General features: G+C 57.9%; 1 protein-coding gene across 4 annotated transcripts in view; it reads right to left on the bottom strand.

The window, feature by feature from the left end:
* Positions 1–1,512: 1,512 nt before the first annotated feature.
* SLC1A7 (solute carrier family 1 member 7) overlaps positions 1,513–12,801 on the bottom strand; it is a 50,528-nt gene continuing 39,239 nt past the window's right edge. The window contains exons 5-10 of one of the 4 annotated variants that reach the window (XM_010372228.2): positions 7,808–7,907; positions 6,903–7,136; positions 4,942–5,136; positions 4,130–4,264; positions 3,228–3,330; positions 1,513–2,579 (exon numbers count right to left, since the gene is read on the bottom strand). In XM_010372228.2, the coding sequence (XP_010370530.2) occupies positions 2,361–2,579; positions 3,228–3,330; positions 4,130–4,264; positions 4,942–5,136; positions 6,903–7,136; positions 7,808–7,907 (986 nt within the window). In that variant the 3' untranslated portion in view covers positions 1,513–2,360. Of the gene's footprint in view, positions 2,580–3,227; positions 3,331–4,129; positions 4,265–4,941; positions 5,314–6,902; positions 7,137–7,807; positions 7,908–12,801 lie in introns of all 4 variants that reach the window. The other 3 variants (XR_748968.2, XM_010372215.2, XM_010372223.2) reach the window with 3 other exon arrangements.

The raw sequence follows: 12,801 nt of genomic DNA, 5'->3' as shown, positions 1-12,801 counted from the left end.
GAGATGTGTGCAGATGGCCCAATTGGGAATAGCAGGTGAGGCCTGAACCAGCACACACGGCAAGGGAGCTCACTGTGCATTCCCAGAGGTGGAGCATCCAAGCAAAGGACCTCCTGGGCTTTGGGCCTGTTAAGGGCTCACCTGGAGGGTCATGGGTCATCTTCACTGAGGGGGCATTACCAGTGGGTTCTGTCCCTTAGAGGACAGCAGGGGACTGGAGGCAGGCCTGGGAGCTGGAGCAGAGCTGACGTGGGGGCCCAGGTCTCTGCAGACCTTACCAGGAAAGAGCTAACAGATGTATTCAGTGTGCTCCCCACCCCAGTGGGGGGCAGAGCTGGGAGTGGGAGAGGAAGCCACTGGGAGGTGGTACCCAGCTCTGAGCTAAGAAGAGCCTCTGATGGGCAGAGCTGCCCCACGGTGGATTCAGATGCCCGGGAAGTGGTGACCTCCCTGCTGCTGGAGGAGTGTGAGGATGCGCCTATCAAGTCCACTAAAGAGCAGACTCCTGCCTTGTGCTGGGACAGACTCGATTGCTCAAGGGGTCTCAGAGATGTGACACCAAGAAGGGGCTGGTAAGCCTGTCCGCATGAAGGTGGAATGACTCATTGGATGACATCTAACCTCTCCCAGGTGAGGAGGCCTCAGCAAAGGAAGGATGCTCTCATGGAGGCCTACAGCCCCCAGCCCTGCAGTGGGAGGAGGTGTCCTGGGGTCATGCTCTTCCCAGACTCCTCAGACTCTGCCCCTGGGAGGAGGGCGGAAGGCGTTCAGGAGTGGGGCGCTGGGAGCAGGTGCCCTCCTGACGCTGGTGAACTGGAGGAGGCCTGTCCCCTCCCTGGGCCTCAGTGTCTTCATGGGCATCATGGTGCAAGCCCCTCCAGACCCAGGAGCTGTATCTTCTCCCCAAGGCGTATCTGGAACAGGCTGTGTGGCCAGGGCCCTTCTGAGTGCCCTGCAGGCCTTCTGGAGGCAGCCTGGGGTGGGAGAATGAGGGAGACCATCTGGAAATGTCCCTGGGCACGTCCCTCTCTAAAGCAAAGCATTCACCACAAGGAGCCAGACTGGGAAGGAAATGTGTTTCTTCTTTGGGGACCGATCTCAAGGCCCTGCCGGCAGAGCAGAGCCTAGACCACAGCAGAGAGGTCTGTCCACACTGGACAATGCCCTGCTGCCCTGTGGTTATTGAGATAGGCTCCTGGGTAGGCTAGCTTGTACTCTGTCTTCTGCATGTGACAGCTCAGACAGGACTGTCCTTACTGCAGCCACCAGGACAGACTCCTCTGCACTCTGGCTGCCCATACACTGGCAGGCCTGTCCACACACTGGCAGCCTGGATAGACCTGTCTATACTCCAGTTACATGGACAAGCCTGTTAGATTCTGGCCACCTGCATAGGCCTGTCCATATCCTGGCTGCCCAGACAGGCCCGTCTGCACTCTGGCTGCCTGTATTAATTAGCCCAGTAGCTAATATCATATTCACTGGCTAGCATAAGGTGTTGAAGCCCACAATAAGTAAAAAACAAAATAACTTTATTTAGTCAACACTGAATTTGCAAACACAGAAAGGAATAGAAAACCTGACTCCACTTGGATGCACAGGCCTTTGGGGAGTTCTGACACCAGGGCTCCATCGGCAGGTCCACCAGAGCATCCTGGCTGCACCTCCCTCCCGGAGTCCTGGTTTGCCTACCTATCCCGTGGGAGGCTGACCCGGATGTGTCACGGGGGCCTTTCAACTCTAGTAAAGACATCTATCTCCACATCCAAGGAGCTTTGCAAGAGACACGTGGAGGGACAGGAGACTGGATGCACTGTGGCCTGGGGAAGGCAGTGGGGCTCGGCCCTGGGCTGCTCCCCATGGGGAGAGCTATGTGGCTGAGGCCACCTGTTACGGGGTGTGGCCTGGGTCTGGACACAGCTACAGGCTGCCCTGTCCTCCAAGAGGAGAGGCGAGGCTTGAAAGATTTGAGTTAGTGTCTTGACCTTAACGTGAGACCTTGGACAAGTGTTTTCGGCTCTCAGGGCCTCAGCTCTGTCATCCAGAAAGTGGGGCCGGATAACCCCTGCCAGCTGCCCTCACCGGGCTCACACCGGGGAAACTGTCACAGCGGGGCCTCGGGCAATGCCGGGCCCATCACTCCCTGGTTGGGGCTCCCCAGTGCGGCCTTTCCCTTCTCTGAGATCCATTTTCTGTCAAGCGGGGTAAATTCCAGCCTCTCAAGGGTGAGAAGAATGTGTGGTCCTGGCCCCTGCCGGCTGCTCAGGAGGGTTGGAGAGTTGAGTTTCTGCCTCAGGACCCTGCCCCTGGAGGCCTCACCTGCCCCTGCAGCTCCGCAGGCTCAGACATTGGTCTCCAGCTCACTGATCTGGATGGTGCAGTGGTCCAGACTCACAGCGGGCGGCTCCTCGTCCTGCTCCACTTGAACGGGGATGTGGTGGGGGCAGGTGGGGCCCAGGGTAAGCTCGGAGGCCTCGGCCACACTCTTCACACAGCCATTCTGCTGGGCTGCCACAATCTCCTGGAGGCTCACTGGCTTGGTCTCGCAGGGCAGCAGTTTCTGGTGAAGGGAAACAGGCCTTGGTAGCAGCAGGAGGGAACAAGGTTAGACACTAGGGAGGACTGAGGGCCAGTGGGGCAGAATGAGCTCAGGGCTAGGAACCACAAGATGGATTTTCCTACAGACATGCCGTGTGACCTTGGCAGGTCACAGCCTCCCTGGGCTCCTGTTCCCAAGCTGTCCTGCCTCCCACTAGAGCTGCCTTAGTAGAGGAGGGGACTTAATCCACAGGGTCCAGCTGGGGAATCAGTGGCTCCCCTGCCTGACCTCAGCTTCTTCCCCATGATGCGGGGACAGCCTTCTCCATTTGCCTGTAGAAGGAGCCTGAAGCCCACACAGCCTGCACAAACCTACAAATGCTCACATCGTGGCTAAACGGGACAGACCATCCCTACACTAGAGTGTAAGTTCCATGAGGGCGGGGAATTTTATCATATTTTGTTCCAGTGTTCCTCCTGTGTCTGTATCAGCACCAGCCACAGCGGGTGCTCAATAAATAGATGTTAGAGGAATTAGTCACCCTGTAACAGATGAGGAGACCGAGGCCCAGAGGCATGAAGGGAGGGATTGGCTGGAGGCTGCCCAGCTGGTTGGTGGAAGATCTAGTGCCCTGCCCACCCCGCCTGGCTCCACCCTCCTGGCGGCCTCTGGACCTCACTGCGCTCACCTCAGTGCCCGTGTCCCGAGCAAAATCCTTCCGACATATGTGGGCCATGATCCCCGCTGCCAGCGCATCACCCAGCACGTTAATCATGGTGCGGAAACGGTCCCTGGTGAGCCAAGGTGGGGGATGAGTGGTGGGCACTTGAAGGGGAGCTGGAAGAGGGCAGTGCTCAACCCACCACAGCACAGCACAGCCGGTGATCAGCTGTCATGCAGAGCCTGCAGCCAGATGGCTTCCTGGCTCCTCCCAAGCCCACCCTTTGGCATCATTGAAGCAGTTTCTTGTGGCTGTGGGTTCGACAGGTCCCCATGCTTAGAAGTGTCAGGCTTGGTTTAATCCTCTGCTGTTTCTGTCCTGACATTCTTTATAGGTTTTTTTGCTGTTTGTTTTTTGAGACAGAGTCTTACTCTGTCACTCAGGCCGGAGTGCAGTGGCGCCATCTCGGCTCGTTGAAACCTCCATCTCCCGGGTTCAGGCAATTCTTTTGCCTCAGCCACCCAAGTAGCTGGGATTACAGACACATGTCACCACGCCCAGATAATTTTTTTTTCTAATTTTTAGTAGAGATGGGGATCTTGCTATGTTGCCCAGGCTGGTCTTGAATTCCTGGGCTCAAGGAATCCTCCTGCCTTGGCCTCTAAAAGTGCTGGGACATATAGGCGTGAGTCATCATGCCTGGCCTTTACAGTTTTTGAACTGGGTTCCACATTTTCATTTTTGAACACTGGACTCCTCAAACTATGCAGCCAGGCCTGTGCTGATGAGTCGCACACTCCCATGGTGCCAAGCAGGGCAGTCCCCAGCCTTCTACCCTGGGGAAGACACTCAGCCCCTCACCCTGATCCCTGCCGACCCTGAAGTCAGCCTCTCCCAAAGCGCTAGAGCTGGAGATAAAGTCCACTCACAGAGCCCAGTCAACGGCAATGATGAGGGTGATGTCATCGGTGGGCAGTCCCACGGAGGTGAGCACGATGACCATGGTGACGAGGCCGGCCTGGGGGATGCCGGCTGCCCCAATGCTGGCTGCAGTGGCTGTGATACTGCAGGGGGTGGGAAGGGGAAGAGGAGCAGCAGGAGGGGCGGGGTGCATTGTCAGGGTCTGGCTCCAAGGAAGAGGTGGAGTGTCAGGGCCTCTGGGACAGCCATTTGGGGTGGGGGGTGGGTAGGAATGCCACACCAGGAAGCTCTCAGGGACAAGTCCCTCCTCACAGTCCTGCAGCCCCATGGACCCCCATTCCTAGCCTCAGGAGAACCCCTGGGGGATGTGCAAACACCTGTGTCTGGAGCTGTGTCTCTGTGGGTTCCGGGAAGCTATATTGCTATGGAGCTGCCCAGGGACTCTGATTGACCACCACGTGGCTCTGCCTGCCTCCCTCTGGGGCCTGGCCTCCAGGGTCAGACCTGTGTGCTTGGCTAGCCTGTGAGGGCTCCGTCAGCCTCAGCCCCACCCCAGCACCCCTTCCTCAGCTCCTGCAGCACCGGCTTCCTCTCCGAGGCCCTGAATCCTGTCCCTGGCCTCTGCTTGCCCTGTGCCCACCAGCAATGCCCTCCCTCTCAGCCTGTCCTCCAGGCTCGGAGCTCCCAGCCCTGGTCCTCTGCCTACCATGCCCCAAGCCCAGGTTTGCTCATCTCAGAGACCCCTCAGGCGTCGGAGCCTGGGAATCCTCAAGGCCTCCAGCCCCCGCCCCATCCACACAGGTGCAGTGTCAGGGTGCACCTGATGGTGATGATCTGGCCAAAATCCAGCTCGTAGTTGTTGACCTGGGCGATGAAGATGGCGGCCACGGCCTCATAGAGCGCAGTGCCGTCCATGTTGATGGTGGCACCCACGGGCAGCACGAAGCGTGCGATGCGCCGGTCAATGTGGTTGTTCTCCAGCAGGCACTTGAAGGTGATGGGCAGTGTGGCTGAGCTACGGTTAGAGGGGCCGGTGTCTGCCCAGCACCCTCTTCCAGGATGGCCAGGGCCTCCGTTGGGAAGCTCACCCCACCCTACGCAGCCACCCCGCCAGGAGTGTTTGTGCTCCTGTGACACTGCTCCGGCAGGAGGGAAGGACCACTGGCACTGCAGTGCTCTCACTTGGTTCTTCCTATGAGGGAGGTGTTTGGGTGCATTTTACAGATGAGGAAGCGGACGCCCAGAGGGCGGGGCTGACTCGTGTCACACTGCTGTGCCAAGGGATATGGAAGTCTGAGCAGCAGGGCCCTGGGCCAGGCTGCCTGGGCTTAGATTCCAGCCTCCTGTCAAGTGGCCCTGGCAAGTTCCTGAACCCTGTGCCTTAGCATCTTTGTCCCAAAAAGACCGGGGTCACAGAGCTACTAGGAGGATTAAATGACTACAGGCTTGGACAGCACCTGGCCCGTTGAGCCCACTCAGTCGATGGTGACCATGGCTATTATTGTTACTATGTTTATCATGAGAGTTCCTAGTGGCAGTGCTGGGACTAAAACACAGGCTGGTGTGGCCCCCGAGTCTTCCTCTCTCCTGGGCCTCTGCCTGGAAGGCCAGTTCTACTCGTCAGAGCCTCTCAGGAGCTCCAGACCTGTTGGGCTTGAGGCTGCGGTTCCTGCTGGCGGGAGATGGCCAGGGGGCTGCTGGCTCTGGCAGGCTTGGCCCCTGGCATGAGAACTGGCATGTTTGGGGCTTTGTCCTGCCCCCGACCCCCTATCCTCAGGAAGGTGTTCCTGGCAATGGCTCCTGGGCTTTTCTTCACTGGAATCTGCTCCTCCTGAGTCCTGCAGGAGGTGAGTCTGCTGCCAAGGGTGGGTGTCATATGACTGCCGCGTACAGAGGCCTGCAGGGCATTTTACAGATGGAGAAGCTGAGGCCCAAGTGAGGGCTGGAGGGAAGAGTGAGGACTTCAGTGCCAGAAAGATGTGGGGTAAGTTCCTGTGACTCCCTTAATGTGGAGCTCAGACACTTGCCATGGGGAGAGCCACCCTGCCTTCACAGCACTAAATGCTCCATGAGGGACCACTTCCTTCCTGTCCCCTCTACCAACGACGTGGTTTGCACAACTCTAAATTCCCGAGGTCTCTGCATTGGGCTGTGGTTTGGGATCCTCGAGGCCAAGTGCTGGCTCACCTGGCCCAGCCTGGCAAGGAGGAGCTCAACCTCCACAGCAAACCCGTGAGCTGGAAGCTGGAATCTCCCCCAGTTTGTGCATGAGGAAAGCAATGCCCAGGCACAGCAAGTGTATGACAGAGCCATGGCTCAAATCAAGTCCCTGAGGTCTAGCAACACTGCCAAGGTTGTGACAGGGCACCCAGCCAGGACATCCCAGCAGCAGTGGACAGGCCCAGCTCCTAGAGCAACACAGGGCCCAACTGCAGGAGAAGCACCCTGTGGGGCAAAAGGCAGCATTGCTGATGTGATTTCCCACAGAATCCACTGCACTGTGTGTCTGCCCTGGCGCGGAAGCTGCCCCCACAGGGACTCAGTGAGCTTGAGGACTGGGGCCATCGGGGACGGGGAGGCCTCGAGAGAGGCCGAAAGTATCCCCTCCCCACCCCCCGCCCCGTCGGTCTTGTTACCCTAGCCCCAGCCATCCCCGTGTTTGTGAGGTGGGCCACACTGGTGCTTTGGTGGTTCTGTGGCTATGAACACATGATGACTGGCCAGACGGACAGGACTCAGCCCCTCCCAGCTCCCCATCGTCCTGTCCGTCCCTGGGGCTACCTGGAGGAGGTGGCCAGCGCGATGAGCAGGGCCTGCAGGATGCCGCGGATGAAGATGATGGGGTTCTTCTTGGTGATGAAGAAGTAGAGCAGGGGCAGGATGAAGAGCCCGTGGAGCACCAGCCCGCACACAACGGTGACTGAGTAGAAGCCCAGCTTCTTGCCGACGGCCCTGGGGTCATCCATCTCCAGGATCTTGCCGGCGATGAGGAACACAATGCCGAAGGGGAAATACCTGGGGGCGGCGGGGCAGCCAGACTCAGGAACCAGGCAGGCAGGCACACCTCAGCCCCAGCCCTACATCGCTGTGCGGCCTTCTCCCTGAGCCTCCTTGGGCTCCTGCGAGGACAGAGCGAGACTGTGCCAAGGTGCCCGGCCCAGGCTCAGCATATGGCGTCCTTCATACCGTTACCTCCACCGCCCCAGCCCCGGACAACCTCTGCCACTCCTTCCCCTGCCCTGCCTTCAGGAGGCCCCCATTTTAGGCCCAACAACACCAGAGCCTACACAGTGAGCCTGGGCAGGCCTACCTCTGTGTTCCCCACTGAGCTCCTGAACTCTGAACTCTGGACCAAGGAATAGCAGCTGGTTCTCACCGCCAGCTTTCCTTTCTGCAGAAGCTGAGCTGATAAGTCTCCACGTGATGGAGAAACTGAGCCCAGGAGAGCAGCAGAGCCGGGCTGAGCTCTTAGACCAGGCTGGAAGGGGCAGGGGGCCCAGGGCTGGAGCCAGGCCTGGCTGGGGCTGGGGGACCCATGGAAACACATGTAGCTCCGGAGGCCCTGGCCCAGGGCTGAGCCTGGGCGCAGCTTTCTGCTCACTTTAGGGGAGAAGAGGGTGGGGTCATGTCTTCCCTCCATCCACCCAGGGTTGGCTGGGGTGAGGTGGGTAAATGAGGAGGCTTACCACACAGCCACTGCCACAATCTTCATGACCGACTCATTGAGGCACTGGCAGAAGCTGACCAGGGGGGCCCCGCTGTCACCCATGCGGCCCAGCATGATGCCTGCGGGTCACAGACACAAGAGCATGTCACGGTTGCCCCATGCGGGGGTGCAGACACACTGTGGTAAAGCGGGGACAGACCCACAGGCCCACATGGGTCTCAGCATGGCTGGCTTCCCAGCAGCCTTGATGCTCCAACATCCCCCTCTCTCCTTCTCTCCCTCTCTCCTCCTCCACTCCACCATCGACCCCACAGTGCTCTCACGTCTTCCTCCTCTCTCACCTTCCTCCACGAAGCAGCCAATGTCATCTCCTCGAGATAAAAATGCTCCCTGCCAAGCGCGCCCCGGCTTTGCTGTGCACTTAGGCCATGACAAGCTCCCCACTGCCTCACCCAGCTTGATGCCTCAGCCCCACTCGAGTGGGCCCTGCCTGCCCCTCCCTCCTTCTCCTGCCCATCTCACTGTGCCCTGGCACCACTGGCCTTCTTTAAGTTTCTGGAAGGAGGGAGTCCAGCTCTTCACTGCCGCAGGGCCTTTGCACAGGCTGTTTACAATGCCCCAGGCACTGGCTGCCCGCTCTCCAAACAGCTTGGAAGCCATCCCCACTCCCCGTTGCAAACACCCACTTATTCTTCAGTATCTCACCTCTTAGGGCCTCTTACAACATAACTGTCTGGGTTCTTCCCCGTCTCCTCTGCGAGGTTAGCTCAGCGAGAGCAAGAACTGCATCTCCTTAGCTGGAGCATGTTAGATGCACAGTGATCAATGGTGAGTGAGGACTAAAAGCCCTCCCTGATGCTCCTGGTACCTCCCCCGGCATTCCAGGCCTTCCTCCCCAGCTCGCACACACCAGGAAAGGGTGGTGTGGGAACAGCTCCGTGGGGTGAGCTCCATCAGGCCAGTCCTGAAACACGGACTGAGTGGCTGCCCTGGCTCCTGGTGAGAACGACGAGGGGAGCAGGGCACCCTCTGCAGCTGCCGTCTGAGGCCCACTGTCATGGTGCTGGGGCTCAGCCAGGGAGGCAGGGTGGGATTCAAACCATGGACTGTGGGACACCAGAGAAGGGCTCTTTCCCTGTCCTGAGAAGCCTGAGCCACACAGTCCTTGGAGCAGCTACCCTGTGGTAATGGGGTGAGGTGGGGGCCCTGCCAGGGTGGGTAAGAGAGGCTGGAGTTGGAGGTGACCCTGGGCCTACCCCTGTCCACCTGTCTTCCTGCCACCTGGCTGATGTGGAGCCAGATTCCCCTGCCGGCTCCACCTTCCCCAGGCTCCACCACCACCACGCACCGGCTTCCTGCCCCTCCTCAGGCCGATTTGGATTTTCTCAGGGGCATCCAAGGACTGGCTGCTGGGAGCCAGTGTGCATGGAACCCTGATGTGGTGAGGCGGCTCCCTCACGGCAGGGCCAGCAGGACCTTAGCACCAGCCATATCCCAGGGATAGCGTGGGGAAAGGAGGCTGGGTTGTGGGAACCAAAGAAAGCCCTGCTCAGAGCCGCTCTACAAGTGTGCTCACTCATACACATGGGCAGACACTGGTATCTGTGCCAACAGGCACAGGCACCGGCACATGTGGGCATTGACAGGCACAGGCACACACAGAAGCAGGTGCACACAGACACAGGCACAGAAAGACCAGGCACATGCTGATGCAGGGACGCAGGGATGCAGCTGCACACAGACGTGAGCACAGGCAGATGTGGGCACACGCAGGCATGAGCACACACAGACACAGGTGCACATAGACACAGGCACACATAAGCCAGGCGCACGCTGATGGGGGAACACAGGGATGCAGGTGCACACGCACAGACACAGGCACAGACAGGCCAGGCACACGCTGATGCAGGGACACAGAGACACACGTGCACACAGACACAGGCACTGGCAGATGTGGACACACAAAGGCATGAGCACACACAAAGCCACACACTGCCTTGGTACACTCACACCACCTTGGTACACTCACACACTCTGCCTCGTTACACTCACACTACCTCGGTGCACTCACACAACCCGCCTCGGTACACTCACCCTGTCTCAGTACACTCACCCTGCCTCAATACACTCAAGACACCCCGCCTCGTTACACACAACCTGCCTCGCTACACTCACATGGCCCACCTCAGTACACTCACACACCCCACCTTGGTACACACATACACACTGCCTTGGTACACTCACACATACCGCCTCAGTATACTCACACACACCACCTCGGTACACTCACTCTGCTTTGGTACACTCATACCGCCTCAGTACACTCACATAACTGGCCTTGGTACACTCACACATACCGCCTTGGTACACTCACATTGCCTTGGTACACTCACTCAACTTTCTTCGGTACAGTCACACAACCTGCCTCGGTACACTCACACACCCTGCCTCAGTACACTCACACACCCCGCCTTGGTACACTCACACCGCCTTGGTACACTTACACACTCCACCTCAATACACTCACATACACTGCCTCGGTACACCTACACCACCTTGATACACTCACTCTGCCTCATTACATTCACACTGCCTTGGTACACTCACACACTCTGCCTCGGTACACTCACCCAACCTCGATGCACTCACACACCACCTCTCATTACACTCACACTGCCTCGAAACACACACCCTGCCTTGGTACACTCACACAAACTGCCTCAGTACACTCACACACCCCGCCTCGGTACACTCACCCCTCCCTCGATGCACTCACACACCTCGCCTCAGTACACTCAACTGCCTTGGTACACTCACTCACACCACCTTGGTATACTCATACACCTCGCCTTGATACACTCACACACCCCGCCATTATACCCTCACTTTGCCTTGGTACACTGACACATACTACCTCAGTACACTCATACCCATTGCCTCTGTATACTCACACTGCCTCAGTACACTCACACCACCTTGGTACACTCATACACCTTGCCTTGGTACACTAACACCACCTCGGTACACTCACACACATTGCCTCGGTACACTCAACCGCCTTGGTACATTCACACACACCACCTCGGTACGCTCACACCCCTCGTTACACTCACACACCTCACCTTGGCACACACCCTGTCTCAGTACTGAGGCACTGCCTCAGTACACTTACCTTACCTCAGTACACTCACATATCCTTCCTCGGTACACTCACACACACCACCTTGGTACACTCACACCACCTTGGTATACTCACACACCCCAACTCAGTACACTCAGAAACCACGCCTCTGTACATTCACACACCTCACCACCTCGTTATACTCACACCATCTCAGTACACTCACACACCCCATCTGAGTACACTCACACACCTTGTCTCGGTACACTCACACTGCCTTGATACACACACATCCTGCCTCGGTACACTCACATACCCCCACCTTGGTACACTCACATACACCACCTCAGCACACTCATACACCCCACCTCAGAACACTCACACATCCACACACACCCACCCACACCGCCTTGTACACTCACACACACTGCCTCAGTATACTCACACAACCCACCTCAGTACACTCACACAACCTGCCTTGCTACACTCACACACACTTCCTCGGTATGCTCACACACCTGACCTTGGTACACTCACACACACCACCTCGGAACACATACACACCCCGCCTGCGTACACTCACACGCCCGCCACAGTACACTCACACTCTTTGTCTTGGTACACTCACACTCTGTCTTGGTACACTCACACACCCCGCCTCGGTACCCTCATACGCCCCACCTTGGTACACTCACACACCCCGCCTTGGTACCCTCGTACGCCCCACCTTGGTACACTCACACACCCCGCCTCGGTACCCTCATACGCCCCACCTTGGTACACTCACACAAATGCTCATGGATGCACGGACAGTTACACGTGCACAGTGAACACTCAGTGAGTTAAGTCCAAGGGTCTCCAGTTCTTTTGCTCTGCCAGTAGATGCCCTTTTCTTGTGCTCCTGGCCCTGAGAAAGGCTGTGTTTGGGGATTGCTTGTCAGATGTGCTGAAAGGCACTTTCAGACATTGTCGTTTCACACACTTGGCTCACTGAGGCCCTGGCCCCTCTTCACGCCTGGCATTTTGGCCCAGATGAGAAGAACTCCATTACCCATTGTCACCCAGCCACCCACCCATCTCCCCACCAGGTCTGCTGAGTGCCTGCTCTGGCCATGGCAGCAGTGGGCTCTGGGGTGGATGGAGACAAGCCCATCTGCCTGCGTGGGGCTGGTAGTGGCTGTGCAGACAGCAAGCAATGATATCCTCGCAATCTAGTCTAGTGCTCACGGAATAACCAGGCAGTGTAGCCTGGGGCACTCGGCCTAGTCTGGGGAGGACCCTCCTGAGGGCATGGCACTTGTGGGGAGCACCCTGAAGATGACAAACGTGGAGGGGGAGTGGCAAAAGCAGTCGGGCTCAGGGAGGCAGTGGCCGTGAGTAGCGGGGCTGTGCTGAGAGAACACGGGCCAGTCTCACAGGGCTCTTCAGCTGGCACTAGGGGTTCAGTCCCTTTCCAGGGGCAATGGGCAGAGCACGATCAGACTTGTGACCTCCTGAATAGGAGACACCAGCAGGGACAGCCTTGGAAGCTTTCTAGGCAGCTTTCACTGGAACCAGGCAAGAGACCACACGGCCTTGACCCAGGCAGTGATGCCGAGAGGAGGGAAACATGTGGCTTGGAGAGGACCTTGGGGGCAGACCCGACAGGATGCAAAAGTGGGGGCCAAGGCATAGGATGAGGTAGAAAGTCACTCCCAGAGTTTTTGCACGAACGAGGACGGTAAGGTCTTTTCCTTGACAAGAAAACCTAGTGGAGGAGTCGGGGATGGCAGGCAGGACATCTCCACAGGCTTTGTGGGGTCTGAAGCTTGTATAATTTGGGACCCCTCTTTAAGAAAAATAACACAAAATTTAAAAACCAAGGTGTGGGCCTCCAAGTTGCTTGCATAGGT

The sequence above is a fragment of the Rhinopithecus roxellana genome, chromosome 12 (genome assembly GCF_007565055.1).
Source record: "Rhinopithecus roxellana isolate Shanxi Qingling chromosome 12, ASM756505v1, whole genome shotgun sequence".
Classification (NCBI taxonomy): Eukaryota; Metazoa; Chordata; class Mammalia; order Primates; family Cercopithecidae; genus Rhinopithecus; species Rhinopithecus roxellana.
Note: the sequence above shows the minus strand (reverse complement) of the source record. Positions and strands in the feature narration are given on the sequence as shown.